This window comes from Siphateles boraxobius, unplaced genomic scaffold (assembly GCF_051911475.1).
Source record: "Siphateles boraxobius isolate OS27281-9 unplaced genomic scaffold, OSU_SipBor_1 130, whole genome shotgun sequence".
NCBI lineage: Eukaryota > Metazoa > Chordata > Actinopteri > Cypriniformes > Leuciscidae > Siphateles > Siphateles boraxobius.
In genome coordinates, this window is record NW_027508734.1 from 38,236,039 (window position 1) to 38,254,833 (window position 18,795).

At 41.6% G+C, this 18,795-nt stretch overlaps 1 protein-coding gene across 2 annotated transcripts; it reads left to right on the forward strand.

Moving 5' to 3' along the window:
* Nucleotides 1-229: 229 nt before the first annotated feature.
* lingo1b (leucine rich repeat and Ig domain containing 1b) lies at nucleotides 230-14,463 on the forward strand. Of its 2 annotated transcripts, XM_077229348.1 has the most exons (3): nucleotides 230-314; nucleotides 849-950; nucleotides 11,644-14,463. In XM_077229348.1, exons 2-3 carry the CDS (start codon nucleotides 939-941, stop codon nucleotides 13,498-13,500), a joined length of 1,869 nt encoding a protein of 622 aa, XP_077085463.1. In that variant the 5' UTR covers nucleotides 230-314; nucleotides 849-938; the 3' UTR covers nucleotides 13,501-14,463. The 2 variants fall into 2 exon arrangements, with proteins under 2 accessions (XP_077085463.1, XP_077085464.1); XM_077229349.1 differs by lacking the exon at nucleotides 230-314 and having other exon boundaries at nucleotides 407-950; nucleotides 11,647-14,463.
* The last annotated feature ends 4,332 nt before the right edge of the window (nucleotides 14,464-18,795 follow it).

Here is an 18,795-nt window from a genome sequence, read left to right on the forward strand (position 1 = left end):
CCTGATTATATCACGCAGGGCGAATCCCCCATAGACTGACCTTGCAGTTCACTATTGCTATTGACTAAGCAGACTCAGCCCATTCGTCCAAATTCCTCATCTCTCTCTCTCGTTCTGTGTCTCCGGCTCTCTCACTCACTCTCTCTCCATTGGCTGTTGTTTATCCACCCTGCCTGTTTACCTCCATGAGTCATCCATTTGTCACATTGCAGCTCCCGGTTGCTTTTGACGAACGCTGCCTTTTGCATAAAAGCACAGCATTAATCGCCATGTTCTGACAGGATGACGGCGAGGTAGAGACAGGTTTCACAAAGGTATACTCAAATTTCTGTGTCAAGCCCCCACCCCCCATGCCGGAATCCCTGCTGTTGTCCCTGCTCCTGTTTCCTGCTACAGTCGGTCTGATGAACAAGAGAATTGAATGTCATTAGTTACATTGTCCCTGTTTTGAGCTTTGTGCTGCTTTCTTTTTTCCTCCCCCCTCCTTCTCACTCCTTATCCGTCTCTGCCTGCCACTCTTAGGTTTTCTCACCCCCCTCCCTCCGTCTCCTCCATCTCTCCATCTCAATGCGCCACAGCTCCTCCCTCCACCTTGCACAGCTTCGACTCCTCCCTCTCCATCTTTCTCCCTCAATCGCGCTCCTGCTCTCGCTCTGCTGGGTATGGCATGTATGTGAGCGGGTGCACTCCTGTTTACATGCATGCCTGCATCTGGGACAGACTCTCATATATTCTGTGGACTGTAGCTGCCGGTGCTCCACACTCTGAGAATTTTCTGGACCCTTTGCTTGCTTTGAGGAATTGTTTGGCGTTTTTGTTTTTCCTCTCACTCATGAAATTCTTCAAAGGCCTCCTGTGTGCCACCCTGCCACTCTGGAGCGATTCGGATCCAAGCTGCACTCCGGCAGAATGGAATTGCCCAATTTAGACTCCACCGCATGACGTTTCTGGTAAGAACAGTTTGCATTCAGTGCCAGATAAGCGTTTCGAGAACTCTGAGATCCTGCAAAGGGCTGAAAGGGGGATATGAGAATTTTTGGAATTGGGAATTTTAGGTGGGAAATGTGACCAAGATGGATAGTGCACAGGCTCAGGAGAGAAAGATGCTGAATAATGCTTCTCAACCGGACATGGGACCAAATACTGTGCACCGTCAATGCACAGGGAGGGGGTCGTTTGCTACAAATGAATATCTGTCCGTGTAAGCATTCATGCATATTTTCACCTGCACTATGTTTCTAAAAAAATCTCAATCCTACCCAGCCCCAAACCCCCACCCCAACCCCTCATTTTTTTATGAGTATTTCTCCATGGCCAGGTTATAATACATGTTGTCTATGGTGCATGCTAGTATGTATGCTAGACTTCTGAGTGTATTTTTGGTGCTGTTGTCATGGTTTATACCTCAAGGCTCTTTATTTTGCAGGATGCATTATGAAAGAAAATAATGTATTGCTTTCGATGCGTTTGAGACTTTAATTCACAGACCTCATTATAGAGCCTCTTTTCTGCCTTTTTTTCTCTATCTCACTTTCTCTCTCTAACACACACTTACTAATTCATTTCTCTCTTTCTTGCTCTCTTTTTCCTTTCTCCATGTTTTACTGCTTGGAAGCAACTTCCTCCGCAGCTAATGTGGCGTGTAAAGGAATAACAACATTACACTTCATTTCTTAATCTTGGCAAGCTGTCAAAAATACATTAAGAGGAGCCTTACTGGATACATCAAAGATTCATGTTATCTCAGTGTTCTCATTGGTTTCCTTTACAGCTGTCAGATCCCTCTATCCATAGTTTCATAGGTGAATGTACATTGTCAGTGCACATCTATAAAAAAAAAACATACATTTTTATAGCCATCATATATAGTCCAAAAATGTTCAGACAAGGTGAATCCAAGACACCATGTGCTCTGCAAAAACCTCCAAACCCCCTCACACCAGCCCCCTACCCCCCTATGCCCCCCCCCCCCCCCCCCCCCCCGCCCGTCACACAGGGTTATCAATCAAAACACAAAGCGTCTATAATATGCATATACGCTTGTGTTGGATAGGAAGACTGGAACATGAAACAACTGCATGGCAACAGTATCCTGGCCACATTCTGAAGATGCTGTAGCTGCCAGCGGAGAAACCCAGGCCAAAACATAATGCCATGGCTAAAAATTCAGCACTGAATAGTGATACAAATAAGACAGCCTATACATTGAGATAGGTTTCAGTATTCTAGTGATTGTGTTGAAAGGCAAACTCCCCATCGAGCAGATTCTCAATTGGTGGTAATAGCCATTATGATAATGCTGCAGTCTGATAACAAACAGAAGATGAAACAAGATAAGGCAGTGCTACAGGAGAACTGCATCACCTAACGCTCCTGTGCAATGCATTCACACATAGATTAGACCCTGTGCCTGTCAGCCTCTCATTTTCACAGCTTTTGTAAATGATGCAGCCCAGGCAGTAAAAAGGGGCCGAAATCCCCCAAATCATGGAAATTCAGATCCTTTCCGATTGTAAATCCGCCACATCCCTCTCTGCTTCCCTATCCATTCTCTTCATACGCTTTTTTAAGCACTCAGTGAGGGCCTGCTTTCAGCCATGGCGTAGATAGACAGACCAGGCATGCATTTGTCCTCATTGTGAAAGGATGCAAGAATCGGACGCCATCAGCGCAGCGGTTCGTTTCTGTCACACAAAATGAGGGACTAGTGAAATAGGGCTGTACATACCGGGAAAGCCAGCAAGAGGCTGCTGTGAGAGGCGACCGAGTGACATATCAGACAGCGTACACTCACTCTAGCCTCCCACAAATGTATTCAGAAGGTCACAGAGTCACTTCACTGCAGCAGACTCACCCATTAAAATTTAATCATAACAGCTTTGTGTAAAAAGTAGAAATATATGAGACCAGGCCCATGCCTTACTTTATTGCCACCCCGTTTCTAAGGGTTACGTGTGCATGTGAATGAAAATTATGTTTACATCTTTGAAGAAATGCTATCTGTCGTTTTGGAGAAGTTGGTGTCATATCTCCACGCATCATCTGGGTGGCTGCTGATGGCAAAATTTGCGCCTCGTGAAAGACGAGAGGAAGATATCACTGATTGTATCAGTCAGAGTAATCAAATTATTAACCTCGGATGGAGTGGTCAGAGGAACAATGCTAGGATAATTTAGGAAGCTCAAAACTGATTATCCCATGGCTAATTTTGTGAGATAAGCCCGTTCCTAATAGAACCATTGATAAAGAACTCCAAGGAGCTCAGCTTGAGCTAGATTGCTTTTGGGATTACGGGTGTCCTATATTCTCTCCACATTTTCTCTCTTCTTTTGTTTCAATTAAACCCAAAACAAAGAGCCCTGTGTTTAAAAGAGGAAGAGTGGTTGGAGTAATTACCAGCTTTGCCTGCTGGTAGCGGTGAATTTACAGTGAATCTCAAGAGCATTAATGAGGAATGAAAAACACTTTATGGAATTATTATTAACCGTTACCAGAAAGCTGAGGGGAGGATTGACATGGGACTGGGCCCAATTAGACTTCACACCATGGCAAGGAACCTGACAGCAGCCGTATCTTTGGAAATTTAGTCAGACCATGAGCTGAAATAACATATTATGTTTCAGCAGACTGATGAGAGGGCACATGCTTGATGCCGCTTACAAGGAATAGATGTGTTTTATTGTCAAGAGTAAGAGACAAGAACATAGTGCATCTGTTTCATTACTAGCCCTTGAAGGATGCTTATTTAAACTGCAACCATCACATATTGCTCCATCGGCAGTTAGTCAGAAGACCAATATTCGTATGACAGGCTGTAACTTATTTCAATCTCAACCATGCTTGGAGTTGAAACATTCATGTCATTTACTCAATTTATGATTGCATGAAGCTTCCAGGCCACCAGTCAGTACAATAAAGAGTGTTGCTCTCAGTCTGAAACGTCTTTTCTACGGCGGTTTTCATTTTTGCTTCAGATTTAAATGCTTTTAGAGTACAATCGTGGCAAGCCCTGGGAAGTCATGGGAAATATGTATTCAGATAAAAATGTACTCTATAGTCATTCTATAGTAAAAATACACTCTATAGTCTTGTTACAGCATGCTATACTGAATTCCATATACAAAGTGTCCATATAATATTCCTCTCAATGCGAAAGCCTCGCTTTGACAGTTTAGACATACTCTTTGTTTGAATGGTATACATTTCAGCGCAGTGCTTGACATTGTCGCTTCAATAAGTCTAGAGTTCTCTATGTTTCAACATCAAGGTTCATGTTAGTTTTTTCCTTTAGTGGAATGTAGCTTTCCAAGCCTTGGGCTTTGATCTAAATCTTACTGTCATCAAAAAACAAGATCAAAAGAGAGGAGTCAAATGGAAGCAAACAGTTGGTAGGTGCATTTCTGCTTTGCATGCTGAATCCGTAGGCTTAAAACCCAACCTGATTTGGTATATTAAGTTGTTTGTGTGTGGGTAGGAAAAAGACAATTATATGGGGCAAGCAGGACTGATTATTGATTTGGCTCAGGTCCTCACTGATTAACTGCTGTTGTAAATACCGATAAAGACACCTGCTTATGTTGTGATGAATGGTTGTGACTTGATTTGCTACTCACAACTTGTGCTGCCTTAACAGTATTTTCAGTGACCTAGCAACCAGAATTTTTTGTGAACAAAGTGTATCTTTTTACTACGCTTTTAATGATATGCTAGTCAGTTATACTATAGGTACAACATAAGCAAAGCAGATATAAAACTCTACGTTTTATCTGACAATGATTCCACACATCCTGATTTTGCTGAGTTAGGCTATGTTCACTCTGCGAGCCTTGATGCTCAATTCCGAATTATTGCTCAAATCTGATTTTTTTTTTTTTGTATAGCTATTCACATTGTTGTTTTAAATGTAGCATATATCAGATTCCAGTGCAAACAGAGCATGGTCCTAAACAGACCTGTATGCGCAAAAAGAACAATAAATTGACGTCACGCAGCACGCTGTCATACGGAAGTAAACACTTAGGATATTAAAGTAAGTTTATTTATAGTGTGATCTGCCGTGGAAGCCAGCGAATTTATGCGCAGGCATTATAGAAAACAAAGACGAGGATGTGAAAAAAGAGATCTGAGTTTTTAAACATTTATGATATGAGCCCTTGTGTTTTGCTTGTATGAGCTGTCACTGTAATACTTGTGAGCTCTGACAAATCACTGTCCTTCACTGACTACCTATCGCAACTGTCTTGATAACTTTGGTTATGTAAAATCTTTGAAGTGACTCCCATGAGTGCAGAATTGTGACGAATAATGCTCTGGAGTGTCGCATTAATTCCGATATGACTGTTGCAGACTGCAGTGGTATTGCAAAACATCTGACCTGTATTGGATTTAGGACAAATCGGAATCGAAAAGATCAGATTCCATGTGGTTTGTGCTGTTCATACTGTCATTAGAAAAACAGATCTGAGTCACATATGAGCAAAAAAAATCGGATTTGGGCCCCATTTGCCTGCAGTCTGAATGTAGCCTTAGACGTGTTCCTGGCAAAAACGTATTTTGTTGATCCTGGGAGAACATTCCTGCCTGAACATTTAAACATACCATATTTCCATATCCTACCCCTAAACCTAACCCTACCCATAACTTATCCCTATGATAGGAGGGAAATGATAGGTGAATTACACTGATGTAGAAGCACCTAACCCTGGTTGTAAGCCTAAACTTGACATAAACTGTAAAGTTGTCCCTCAAATCTGATTGGAATGTTGTTCCAGGATGGAATGGGGTCAATGATCCAGTAGAACTTCAGCGAGCGAATGTGACTCCAACTGTATCCATAACATATTTCTTTACATTTAAGTTTTAAATGATCAGGGTATAAATTAATTGAACATTACAGACACAGAGCAAATGGGTCACCTGTGCCATTTCACAACCAGATTGCAAATGAGCAGACAACTAATTACCAGCAATTTAGCAGATAACTATTTATGTATTGGGAATATTTAGATAGCTGTTAACCACTGATTCACTTCATACTGTGAAATGTGTGCGGGGGATACGAAGAGAGAGCGACAGGCAGAAAGAAAGGGATGATGAATAAATTGTTAGGAAAAAGGAACAAAATGAACTCCCCTCAGGCAAGTATATCCAATTAGTTGCTGCACTCTATATTCGCTTTACTTTCAACTCACAGTAGCTTTCTATTAGACTGTTGTGCCTATAAAACATTATGCCTTATGGTATCATTTGCAAGCACAAATTAATCGTTATTTAATCCATCTCTAAAAGAATGTAATAACAATCAAAGCAAAATGAAACATTTCCTGATTGTAATTCCAAATTGTTTTATTTACTTGTTGCTCACATCAGACCATCCTCAAAACATAGCTCATTTTTATTGTTTCTTTCTTGTGTTCATTCTTCCTGTTTATGCATTTCAAATGAGTAGAAATAGAGTCTTTTTATGTTGTATGAATCATGAATTTCAATTTAACCAGAATTAAAAGCTTACAAAAGTTTTTTATGCACTAAAAAAGCAACCTGAATCAGTGTTTAATCTGTTCTCTCACTATGGTACAATACATATTCAAAAAATTACATCATGATGAATTACCCCATCATTAACAAATTATTCTTTCTTTGATATAGTAGGCTACTGCGTTAATATAAAGCACAAAACCCCTGCTGTTTACTGTACATGTTTTTTTTTCTTCCCCCAAAGTATAACTCTCTGCTGATCAAAACAAATTATTAATTACTATGTAAAACATTGTTGTTTCATGATTGTTGTATCTAAATTGGAAGTTAAATCCCTGAATGAAGCACTCATTTGTGTTTAATGTACATAGTGAGAACAGAGTGCCAATTGGACATACTACATAATAAAGCCAGTGCACTTAAAACATATAAGTATGAATGAAGGAAGCAGAAACTGTTTTTAAAACAAAACAAATATTGTTTTAAAATTGCCAAAATTACAAACAGTACAACTGAATGTGTATTTTGTCAGTTTGAACCCTTATTTGGGCCTATATTGTATATAAAACTCAAATAATTAGGGATCTGCAAGTGGGTCACTCCCAAGCTTTGCTTATTTGTCTTGTTTGGTCAAGCCGAGGCTCACCGCCAAGGTCAAGAGTACGATGGTGAACAGGGAGAGAAAATAGAGAGGCTGCGTAGATGGTCCGACGTGATCTTTTTTCTCAAGGTTATCGCCAGGATGAAACAGAGGGGATGGAGTGGGAGAGAGAGCAGGATGATGGACCTTTGGGTTGAATTACATTTGTACATGAGTGGGAGAGACAGAATATCATCCAGTGAGCACTCAAACACATGAGCGGTGTAACATGAAAATATAAAATCAATTCAACTGATAGCCGTCCTCTGTGTTTTCAGATGACGATGAATCTTGATATCGCCGTGACTGGTGCGTTTAGTTTCATCGGCGTAATAAGCCTTGAAACAATACGTCCCTGAAAAACAATTGTTTGTTGTTGACAAAGGTAAATACTCATATTTGCTAAGAGCTTCAACCTTAAACATTCATTTCTCTGTGAGGGTCTCTAGCTTTAAACAGATAAATAGCTTGGTTTTCCAACGTTGGAGGCAGAATTGATTTTGCCCTCTAACTTGACAGATAGCCCTGAAAGTAACAAATAGCGAAGAAGAGGACAAATCTTTGAAGCGAAACACTTATTAACTTCATGAGTGTTGGGAAGGTGCAGTAATCTAAAAGTGATCTAGGCCTCCATTAGTAGAGGAAGGAGGCATCAGTCGGAAGACACCTTGTGAAAAAGAAGCCTAGCTAATTCCTCCCACATGCTACAACAGATAATTGAAAAGCAAGGCTGCACACCCTTTCATTATGAACCGGATATGGACTTGTCAATTAACTTGCTCATATTTAATTGACTGATTGAACTTAACTGAACAGTCTTCTGAATTGCGCCTGTTCAAACCCATGCCATGTTGATTGTGAGGTACAGTGTATTCTGCAATATGGCAAAATAGGCCATTACATTTGAGGGTCCCTCTCTCAGAGGAGCACTATATTAAAATAAACTTTATTTCTTCCCTTCGAGCTAGCGGGCAGGGTTGAATGGGTATGACCTTCCCATGTTACTCTGGGAAAAGAACAGAGGAGAAAATGTAATTTCCACCGAAAAGATCTTAGGAGAGCAACCCGCTTTAAAACGGCACGCAGCCTGTCGTGTGACTGAACGCTGGTTAGTAATTATTAAACAAAGAGAATGCTTAGCGCTGTTCTAAAATGGGAATGTTGATGCATACTCAACAAATCACTCTTTTAATGTAAACAACTGCACATTTAATTTGCTTCTTAAGGGAACAGTACATTGGACTTTGACAGAGATGGCCTTTTAATAGTGAGGTACATGCTTGTTACAAAACTGTCTCGACTTTAAAAATCCAATACAAGCACGATACTCCCTTTTCCCATATGCAGAATGACTCTCATTGACTACTGTATATTTCTTCAAATCAATCAGGCGAAGGCACGCATTTCTGTCTGAATATATTCCATGCCAGGAACGGTTTGTTTACACTAAAGTACCCTCAGGTAGATATGCCTTTAAAGATACAATTCTCTACATGGAAATGCATGCAGGGGTGTTGACTAATAAGATGAGCTATTGACCATGTGAGTGAGTTCACTATATGGAGAATTACTCCGTCAATGCAATATTCTGGCAGTGCAACAGAGAGAAGCAGTTTTTTCCTTCTTCATACATTATTCATAGTTGCCTGACAGACTTTGATTTGTATGTTTACAGAATGGGGGCTTCCTGAGCGATGATTTAATCTTTTAATTGGATAATAAATCCAACACTTTGTGTAGTGGCTTTTCAATTGCCATCAGTTGACCACCGAGGCCAAATTAGTTTTAAAGCATTTGCATACCTTAGCATTTGGGCTAAAACAAAGGTTAGAGTGATTAGGAACAAAGTTGGAAAAGTGTGTATGTGTGTGTGCATGTGTGCGTGTGTGTGTGTGTGTGTGTGTGTGTATTGGGAAATGGCAGGCTTTGAGTTGCAGGAAGCGTAAACCATAATTTCAATTTGAAAAAAAAGGTTTGTGGTTCATGTTAATTAGACTTTTTTTTTCTTTTTTTATTTAAATTATCATTTTCAGTTCAGTTTGGCAAACATTTGCAAATTGCAGGCCAAGAAAAAACAGCACAAATGTTTACAGCACGCTTTTCATCAGTTGTAAAACAGGTACACATTTCTGCCCATGAGCAGAGCTATTTTCTTCCTGTGGGAGTACTATGTGATACCACAACAGTGAACAAAATACAACGTTTTTATATTGGAAGCCACGGCCATGTTTAATTAGGAAAACTGTGATCACACCATAGAGACCCACTATAATTTTAAAGTGATTTCCATCTGCTTTTGCTTGCTTTTTTTTTTTAAATTACCAAGCAAATTTGTCAATAATTTTAATGAGGCAGTACCTTTGACCTGCTCTCTCCTCAGACAAATCCCCCCAATTATAGTTAAAGGTCAAAGGTGGTTGTTTGGCAGATATTCAGGAGACATGCAAATTGAACTAAAATTTGCATCTTAGGAGATGTCACACATGATAACAGTTTAAACAACCCTGTTGTGCCTCCGGAGGCTTGATGCTTGCTCAGCCGGGGAAGATCGAGATAGATTCAGCGTGATTAAAACATCCCATTCTTGGCAGCTCTGTTTACGTCATGACCTTCACCCTCACACCTCTTCATGCCACACTAGTCGTTTAATCGATGTAGTAATTCTCTCACAGTATCCTGATCGCTCTGCTCCCCGACTGTATGCAGATCACACTCGATAGATGAATGAGGGATAAGCACCCTTGACAGTAACGGCCCTTTTGATCTAGCTGAGGAGCACTAATATGAAACTGTTATCGTTGAAACTACTCACCTAATTTCACACCGGAACTCAAAAGAATCTTGCACATTACCGACACACCTGACAACACTCAAAGATGGAATCAGCAAATCTATGCATTAAGTAGACTTTCACTCCCTTTTTGCAGGCAGTTTCATTCAATCAAACTAGTCTGGCCTAAGCCGCTTCACAGTGCTGTGAGTTGTGTTGTACTTTTCTCTCAGAGAACACTCTTTCTGTCTCTTTTAGTTTTCAGTTTGGGAAAATTATATTTAATTAAAATATTGTCAAAAGCCATGATAATAGCTGCCCTTGAGATATTCTATTGCAAATGTGTAAATACAATTTGGCTAAACATAAGATTTTTTTATTCATGTGTGTTAAAATATGCATTCTACTGTTGAACCTACAAAGTATCATTAATGCATCCATTGTGTTTGCAAAAATGTATTTGAATTCACTGATGCAAGAAGTATGTAATTCTAGGTCACTTTCACTTGCTTAACAAATGGGAGCTATACTTAAAGTTTACCTAATCAATTATTAAAGCTACCCTTTCTACTTAACATGATTTGTATTTGACTAGTCCCAATAGCAACATCGTACCTCATCGAATGCAACTTGTGTGTCATTTTGGCAAATTCTCTCTCTTGAGTTCCTTTATGTCAATATTTCACGAGTCTCTTCACGAGCCCTAAACCAAGATCTCGATCATTCTAAAGCACAAAGCTGAAAGAGACAATGAGATTAAGACTGAGCTTACTCAATCAATTTAGGAAGCAAAGTTTGAAGGTAAAATAGTAGTGAGCCAAAGTTTATTTAGATTTAATCCGTCTGTTAAGAACCAAATTGTGGTCCCCCCACACTTCAGTTACTCTAAATGCAGCCATTAATCATGTTCAATTAAAAAAAAAAGGATTACCATGTATATATATATATATAAAGTTATTTAAAATGTTCATAATAATAGACATTTGGTTCAAAGGCCAGATAATAATACATATGAATTTAAGATTTTTTTTAAATGTTATATAAGTCATTGCAGATTCATGTTGCTGATTCATTTCCCTTGCTGTAATGTTTTTTCAATATATAGTTTACCATCTATTATTTATGTAGTTTTAAGTTATAACTAGTTAGAATTATGCCATGCTTCATTTCAAATGAATATTTGATTATTGTTTCTTTATATTTAAATTGTAATTACAATTACTGCTGTTTTGTGTATTCTCAAGGTTGCATTGAATCTCCAATAGTACGCTTAAATCATTACTAATTTGAGGTGGAGGTAACCTAAGCCATTATTGAAAATGTATTTTCTGCAATAGAATGCAAAAAAATACAATTAGCCATCAAAAGAATGGAAAATACAAGTTAAATGTCCAACATATGTCCATGTATATATATATATATATATATATATATATATATATATATATATATACATCTGTGGCTATACTTCTCTATGGCCAGTATTGTTTATGGTTGTTTTCTTTTTCTCATACAGTCATTTACTTTTAATGCCTCTGTTATATCATTAATCAAATCTCTGAGTTGCCTTTACGCAGCAAGTTCCAGTGCAGTAGTCTGTTACATTTGTTAAGCGTCAGCATTTTCTCCAACACCATCTCTTGCTATTTTAAGAACAGGAACAATATGATAGTCTCTCAGTTCCTTTGCTTTTTGTCTGTCTTGTGGAATGAACTTTGTCCATGTTGTGACCCAATCTCTCTACTCTTTTTCTCAGCAGGTTACCATCAAAATGGTGGCCAGAGAGGCAAGTGGGCACAGCTACCTGGTGGCGTGCTGGCAGCCTATTCTTATCCTGATGCTGGGTACCGTGCTGTCCGGCTCTGCCACTGGCTGCCCCTCTCGCTGTGAGTGCAGTGCCCAAGAGCGCTCGGTTGTGTGTCATCGGCGGAAGCTGATCTCCCTACCCGAGGGAATTCCCATTGACACACGACTGTTAGATCTCAGCAAGAACCGCTTGAAAGCCATCAACCCTGAGGAATTTCTCAATTACCCACACCTGGAGGAGCTACAGCTTAATGAGAACATCATTTCCGTCATTGAACCAGGGGCCTTCATCAACCTCCTTGGCTTGCGAACTCTGGGACTACGCAACAACAAGCTGAAGTTGATTCAACAGGGTGTTTTCACTGGCCTCAGTAACCTCACTCGGTTAGATATTAGTGAGAATAAAATTGTTATTTTGTTGGACAACGTGTTTCAAGACCTCTACAACCTGAAAGAGCTAGAGGTGGGGGACAACGACCTGGTGTTCATCTCTCACAGAGCTTTTCATGGCCTCAGCAGCCTAGAGCAGCTCACTATGGAAAGATGCAACCTGACCTCTGTGCCAACAGAGGCCTTCAGTCATCTTCACAATCTGATGATCCTCAGGCTGAGGCATCTGAACATCAACATCATTCGAGACTTTTCCTTCAGGAGGCTTTATCGACTCAAAGTCTTAGAGATAGCAAACTGGCCTCTTTTAGAAACCTTGACCACAAAGTCCCTCCATGGGCTCAACATCACAACCTTGAGCATCACAAACTGCAATCTCACTGCCGTCCCTTACGTGGCCATTCAGCACCTGGTTTACCTTCGATTTTTCAACCTGTCCTTCAATCCGATTAAGGTTGTGGAGGGCAACAAAATGCACAATTTGCTGAGGCTCCAGGCTTTTCACTTGGTTGGGGGCCGTCTAGTCAGCATCGAGCCTTATTCATTCAGAGGACTCAACTACCTTCGAGTTCTCAATGTATCCAGCAATAGTTTAAGCACTTTAGAGGAGTCTGCCTTTCACTCGGTCGGCAATCTGGAGACACTGGCTCTTCATGACAACCCCTTGGCATGTGACTGTCGTCTCCTCTGGGTCTTTCGCCGTAGATGGAGACTTAATTTCAACCGCCAGCAGCCATCTTGTGAAACGCCAGAGTTTTTGCAGGGTAAAGAGTTTAAAGACTTCCCAGATGTTCTCCCAACAAATTATTTTACTTGTCAGAAATCTAAGATCCACGATCACAAAGCCATTCATAGATTTGTGGATGAGGGGACCACTGTCCAATTCCCTTGCCAAGCAGATGGAGACCCCGCTCCCATGATTATGTGGCAGTCTCCAAAAAAGCAATTTATCACTACTAAAAGCATTGGCCGGCTGTCTGTGTCTCCTGATGGCACCCTAGAGGTTAGATATGCCCAAATACAAGACAATGGCTCATACACATGCATTGCTGTCAATGCAGGGGGTAACGACACCCGTTTGGCTCACCTACACGTTCATAGCTACTCTCCCAATTGGCCTCATCAGCCCAATAAGACCTTTGCCTTCATTTCGAACCAGCCCAATGATAACAGTGCCAATGGAACTGGTGCAATGGATCCCTTTCCCTTCGATATGAAGACTCTCATTATCGCTACCACCATGGGTTTTATCTCTTTCTTGGGAGTTGTGCTGTTCTGTCTGGTGCTCTTGTTCCTCTGGAGTCGAGGGAAAGGCAATGCCAAGCCAAACATTGAAATTGAGTATGTGCCACGGAAAATAGATGGAGAAAGCAGCCCTGCTGAGGGATCTCACAAGATCAGTATGAAGATGATTTAAAAGACTAATCACTATTGTGTGTGCATTACGTGAATAGGTGTTCTTGAACAACAGACTTACCTTGAGGGAGGAAGGAGAGTGTAATCTTTGTACCCCTTATGGAATTATAAAAAAGAACAATGTTCTGACAAAAGCCTTTTACATTTTTTTTTTACAGACTGTACAGATCAATCACACAGGGATTGTGTAATAAAAGGGAGAGCAGACAGGTCATTTGAGGGTTTCAAAAATCTGTGTACTTGTTTGGGTAAGTGTTGAAAAACATAGTCATATTGAAATTGGTGCGAAAGCCAGAATACAGAGGACTGGTATATATTTATACCTGTCCTCTTGTCTCTTTTTCTGTACATAATGATTTCAATGTACATTAGGCAATACAGTGGTTGAATGCAGCCGATCAGACGTCATTGGTTGTTGAGCCTACTGGAGTGCATGTGCTATATCTAGATACATGCAAATTGCATAGGTCTAATTAAATCACTGTAAATGTCCATTACCAACTCTTTATAAGAGATCAATTTGTTTTAAATGATTTATTGATTAGGCTTGACAATCATTAATATCTCAAAGGTCAAGTATTAATCATTAAATATGGTTTGATGGTGCGATTTCAATTTTGACATCTTACATAGTATCATAAAGCCAGATGTAGCTTTGAATTTAAAGCCATTTGCTTTGACTGAACATGTGACAAAACTATTGGACCTGTGGTTGTAAACTACTATTCCATCAGACAGATCTCCTTAGTTTTTATTCACCTACTGGTGAAAGGTTTACAATTGTATTGATTTAGTCATCAATATGTCAATTTGCCATGCTATAATGCATTTTCTACCACTCTCAAGAGGCAGGAGTTGCTCAATAGGTAAATGTGTTCTACAACCCTTGAAACACTTACAGTGCTGTTTTTGGGACAATGGATTGCTATAAAACATATTAAAATGACAAGCTTTTATACTTCAATGTCTTTGCTCATTTCTTTTGCTCTTCTCTGTGAATTAAACCTTGAGAGCTGGTGAGGTAGATTAGACACAGGAAGATTAATGCAACGCTGCTCTAATGTGTAGCTAAAACCTTCGCTCTCCCTCACACACACCATATTACTAATCAACATTTTCTAAAAAACATCTTTTCTCTGTAAATACTAATTTCAGTGTTAGTGTATAGAACACATAACGTTAGTGAGGGTTGATTTGAAATGTTAAATCAACCTAGGATTATAGGTTGAAACCCTATATGCATGAATCTGTTTAATTGGTAATTGGATTAACTCCAAATGCATTAGTTTTGACCCTAAAGAAAAATTGAGAGTATTGAGAATGGATATGCATAGTGCGTATACGCATATGCATATGCAAGTGTGCGATATGCTAGGATTAGTCTACAACGACAGACTGTTGTGTATTTATTTGCTCTGATAAATAGTTTTGAGCTTCCTGCAACTCAAAGCTTGCCATTTCCCAATACTCACCACACACACACACACACACACACACACACACACACACACACACACACACACACACACACACACACACACACACACACACACACACACACACACACACACACACACACACACACACACACACACACACACACACACACACATTTGCACAAATATCCAGAGATGCTTTTGTTTTTGAATGCACTCGTTTAGACAAAGCTACCAGGGACAAAGCGACTGCACAAATCAGGATAGGACCAACCTGACAACCCATCATCTCTCACAGGAGCATAATGGAAAACGTGTCAGATGGAGTCTAAGCACAGAGCCCTCATGTTTAAATGGGAAACGATAGTTGTGTAAGATTATCTTTCTGCCCTTTTTTTACCGAGATGACTCTCAAACAGTTGACCAAACCCCACAGCGCTTTAATAATGAACAAATACAACAGCAAGGGAGGGAGTGGGAGTGTTGAACATTAATAAGAGAGGAAGTGGAGCATCTAGATGCCAGAGAGAAGAAAGGCAAAAAAGAAAAATGGAGATGAATAATATTTAATGAAATAAGACCATTAAGAACAAAGCCAATATGGAGGCTGTGTTATTCAAACATTCAAAAATTATAATTCAGGTTAATACAAAGCTGGCTAAAATATTTAGTAACTGAGCCTAACTACAATATGAATTAAAATTTAAGAGATAAGGAGGCATCTCTCTATTGGATTACTTTATGAACTATTTTGTCTTTTTTGCTATTCATCTGTTCTACCTCTTTGACCTTGTGTCTGGAGGTTTCAGAACAGTTTTTGGAAATGGTGTCACACTACAATTGCATTTTCTTTGAAACTATTTTCACTCATAAATTGCTAGTAAATTTTACCAACAATTACAAAGAAACGTCAATTAACATTGGATTAAAGGTGACATTTTGAAAAGGAAATACCGAAATAGTTCAATTCTTGTCAAATGTCCAATAATCGTTGTTGTTTTTTTACAGCTGTGGAAAATATATATTATTTTACAGGTGTAATAATTACTGAATTAACAGTCTTAGACACCAACATATCTGAACAAATTTGCACAAAGTATCACTGTAAATCATCATAATTAGGATCTCTACCATTATAATCTGTAGATTACTAAAATGACCATGTTTTGTTAATCCTAATGGCTATATGGAATACAACCTAACATTGAGCTGTAACGTCTGTGAGATAAGTGTTTCCATAATACAGGGGAAGGGAATATATTTTTTTATGAATGTCATGTCTTATAAATGCATATAGAAACTTGGGATTTCATTATCTCACTCTTAAAACTCATTCTTTCCTCACTCTCTTTCTTTCTGCAACTCATATGAATGTGTGTGTGTGTGTGTGTGTGTGTGTGTGTGTGTGTGTGTGTGTGTGTGTGTGTGTGTGTGTGTGTGTGTGTGTGTGTGTGTGTGTGTGTGTGTGTGTTTGTGTTTGTGTTTGTGTGTGTGTGTGTGTGTGTGTGTGTGTTTGTGTTAGATATTAGTTTTATGTGTTAGAATAATCAATAAAGTCTTGTTTGTATTTTAAAGATAGGTGTTCTTGTGTTATTTGGTTACGAATTTAATGTCTTAAACTGCTGATCTAAGTTACCCCTGCTAAAAAACAGGTCTTTTTTTAAAACCAGTTTTTCCCTTGATTTCACGAACCCCAACTGGAAAATCTTTCCAAAATACAATTGACCTATAAAACACAGTTCCCTTTCGAGACGTCTCTCCTATTGCGTAAGTAACTTACGCTATGGGAAAACTCCCCTTTCTCGAGAATATTGAAGTCTTTATGTAAAACGCATTGCAGCTGCACAGCAGACAGCAATGAGCGAAGGAGCTCGGTCATTGGCTGTGCTGCGGCAACTTGCTCGAATCAATGACGGGGCGACTCTGAATGCGCGACCAATGAGCGCGCCTCGCGCCCGCTCGCGTCAGAGCCCGCCAAGATGGGCGTGGCCAAGAGCTATATATTGGGCGCCCCGTCATGAGAGTTCTTTAGATTTAATCTCCTTCAGCGAACACCTTCTTCGCTGAATCCTCCGGATTATTGAAAGCCTTCGCCGCCGTGGAAAAGCGTACCAGCGGGATTGCTACGAGGACGTCGGCATCTTCAGCCGCCTTCGAACGCCATCCTACTGAGCCATCCGGCGCGCTACACTCAAGTATTTACATCTGTTCGCCCCGCGACATTTGTAAAAGAGCAATTTTCTGAGGCGTTGTTCCATATGCCTTCCTGCAGGTCGTGCAGAGACCTTCTTCCGGACGGGGATCGTCACATCATCTGCGCTCGCTGCCTCGGCCGGGACCACGCAGAAGCTGCTTTGACCAAGGGCGGATGCCCGGAAGTTGACGACCTGGGTCTCTCCCCACTGCGGGCTCGATTCGCCGTTTTCACCGCGAGCGAGCCCATCGCCGACACCCCTCTGTTTGAGCCGCGTTTTAAGAAAAAGCGCCACTCACAGAGGCTGCCTGAGCCTGAGCTCAGTGACGTCACGCCGAGCCAGTCTCCGCGTGCTTCACCGCCGCTCGTGTTCTCCCCACCGCCGGTTCAGTTCACCCAGCCGGACCCACACGCCTCTAGCAGAGCGGTGGGCCTTGTGACTTTCGGCGCGTCCGAGGACGACGGGGGAGTAGATGACTCTTTGTCCATCGACGCTGCATCTGACGACTGGCCGGGCTCCACTTTCGACCCCGCCCCATCAACGCTAACTAACACGAGTGGGGGATCCTCTATGGATACGGAGATTGTCCGCATCCTCTCTAAGGCCGTGGAGGACCTCGGGCTCGATTGGTCTTCTCCCGAAGAACCAACCCGAAGCCGACTGGACGAGTGGTTTCTGCAGGGGCGCCAGCAGGCCCCTTGGCAAAGGCCTTCTCCTTTCTTCCCGGAAGTTCACGACGAACTCACCAAGTCATGGAAAGCCCCCCACTGCCCCCCCCGCGTCTGAAGCCTTCTTTTTCTTCGTCGCTCTCCTCTGTGGACGGCGCGAAGGAAAGAGGCTACGAGGGAACGCCGCCCCTCGAGGAGGCCGTGGCCAATCATCTCTGCCCGCCCTCCACCACTGGATGGAAAGCCAAGGCTTCCCACCCCTCGAAGCCCTGCCGCACTACTTCGGCTCTCGCTGGTCGCGCCTACGCCGCCGCAGACCAAGCTGCGTCAGCGCTTCACTCAATGGCGGTACTTCAAGTGTTCCAAGCCAAGCTTCTCCGCTCCCTGGAATAGTCTGGCCCCGAACCCCGAAGCCTTCAAGGACCTACGCAGCGCGACTGACATAGCCCTGCGAGCCACGAAGGCCACCGCCCGGTCTATTGGCCGCGCCATGGCTAATTTGACTGTTCTCGAGCGCCATTTGTGGCTGACTTTGACGGAGATGAAAGACGCGGATAAAGCCCCGTTTCTCGACGCGCCTATCTCCACCAGCGGGCTGTTTGGACCGGCAGTTAAAGGTTTCGCCGAACGCTTCACTGAGGCCCAGAACGCTTCACAAGCTATGCGCCATTTTCTGCCTAAACGCTCCAGCTCATCGCAGAGCAGACAGAGGCCGCCAAAGCCGCAGCGGGCTAGAGCAGCCCCCACCGCCTCTCAGCCCGCGCCTCAGACTGACGCTCGACGCTGCTCGCGCTCCCACAACCGCAAGCCGCCTCCTGAGCGACGGGGTCCTCGGCCCAAGATCGTGCTGAACCTTGAGCATCGAAAGCCTTCCTAGCCACAGGAATGAGAAGAGAGAGTGCGTGTCTCGCAAAAGCCGGACCACTCTCTCTGCAAAATCTCAAACATTACCCAGTCCCCGTACAGGCGGCTGGAAATGTCTATACAGCAGTCAATG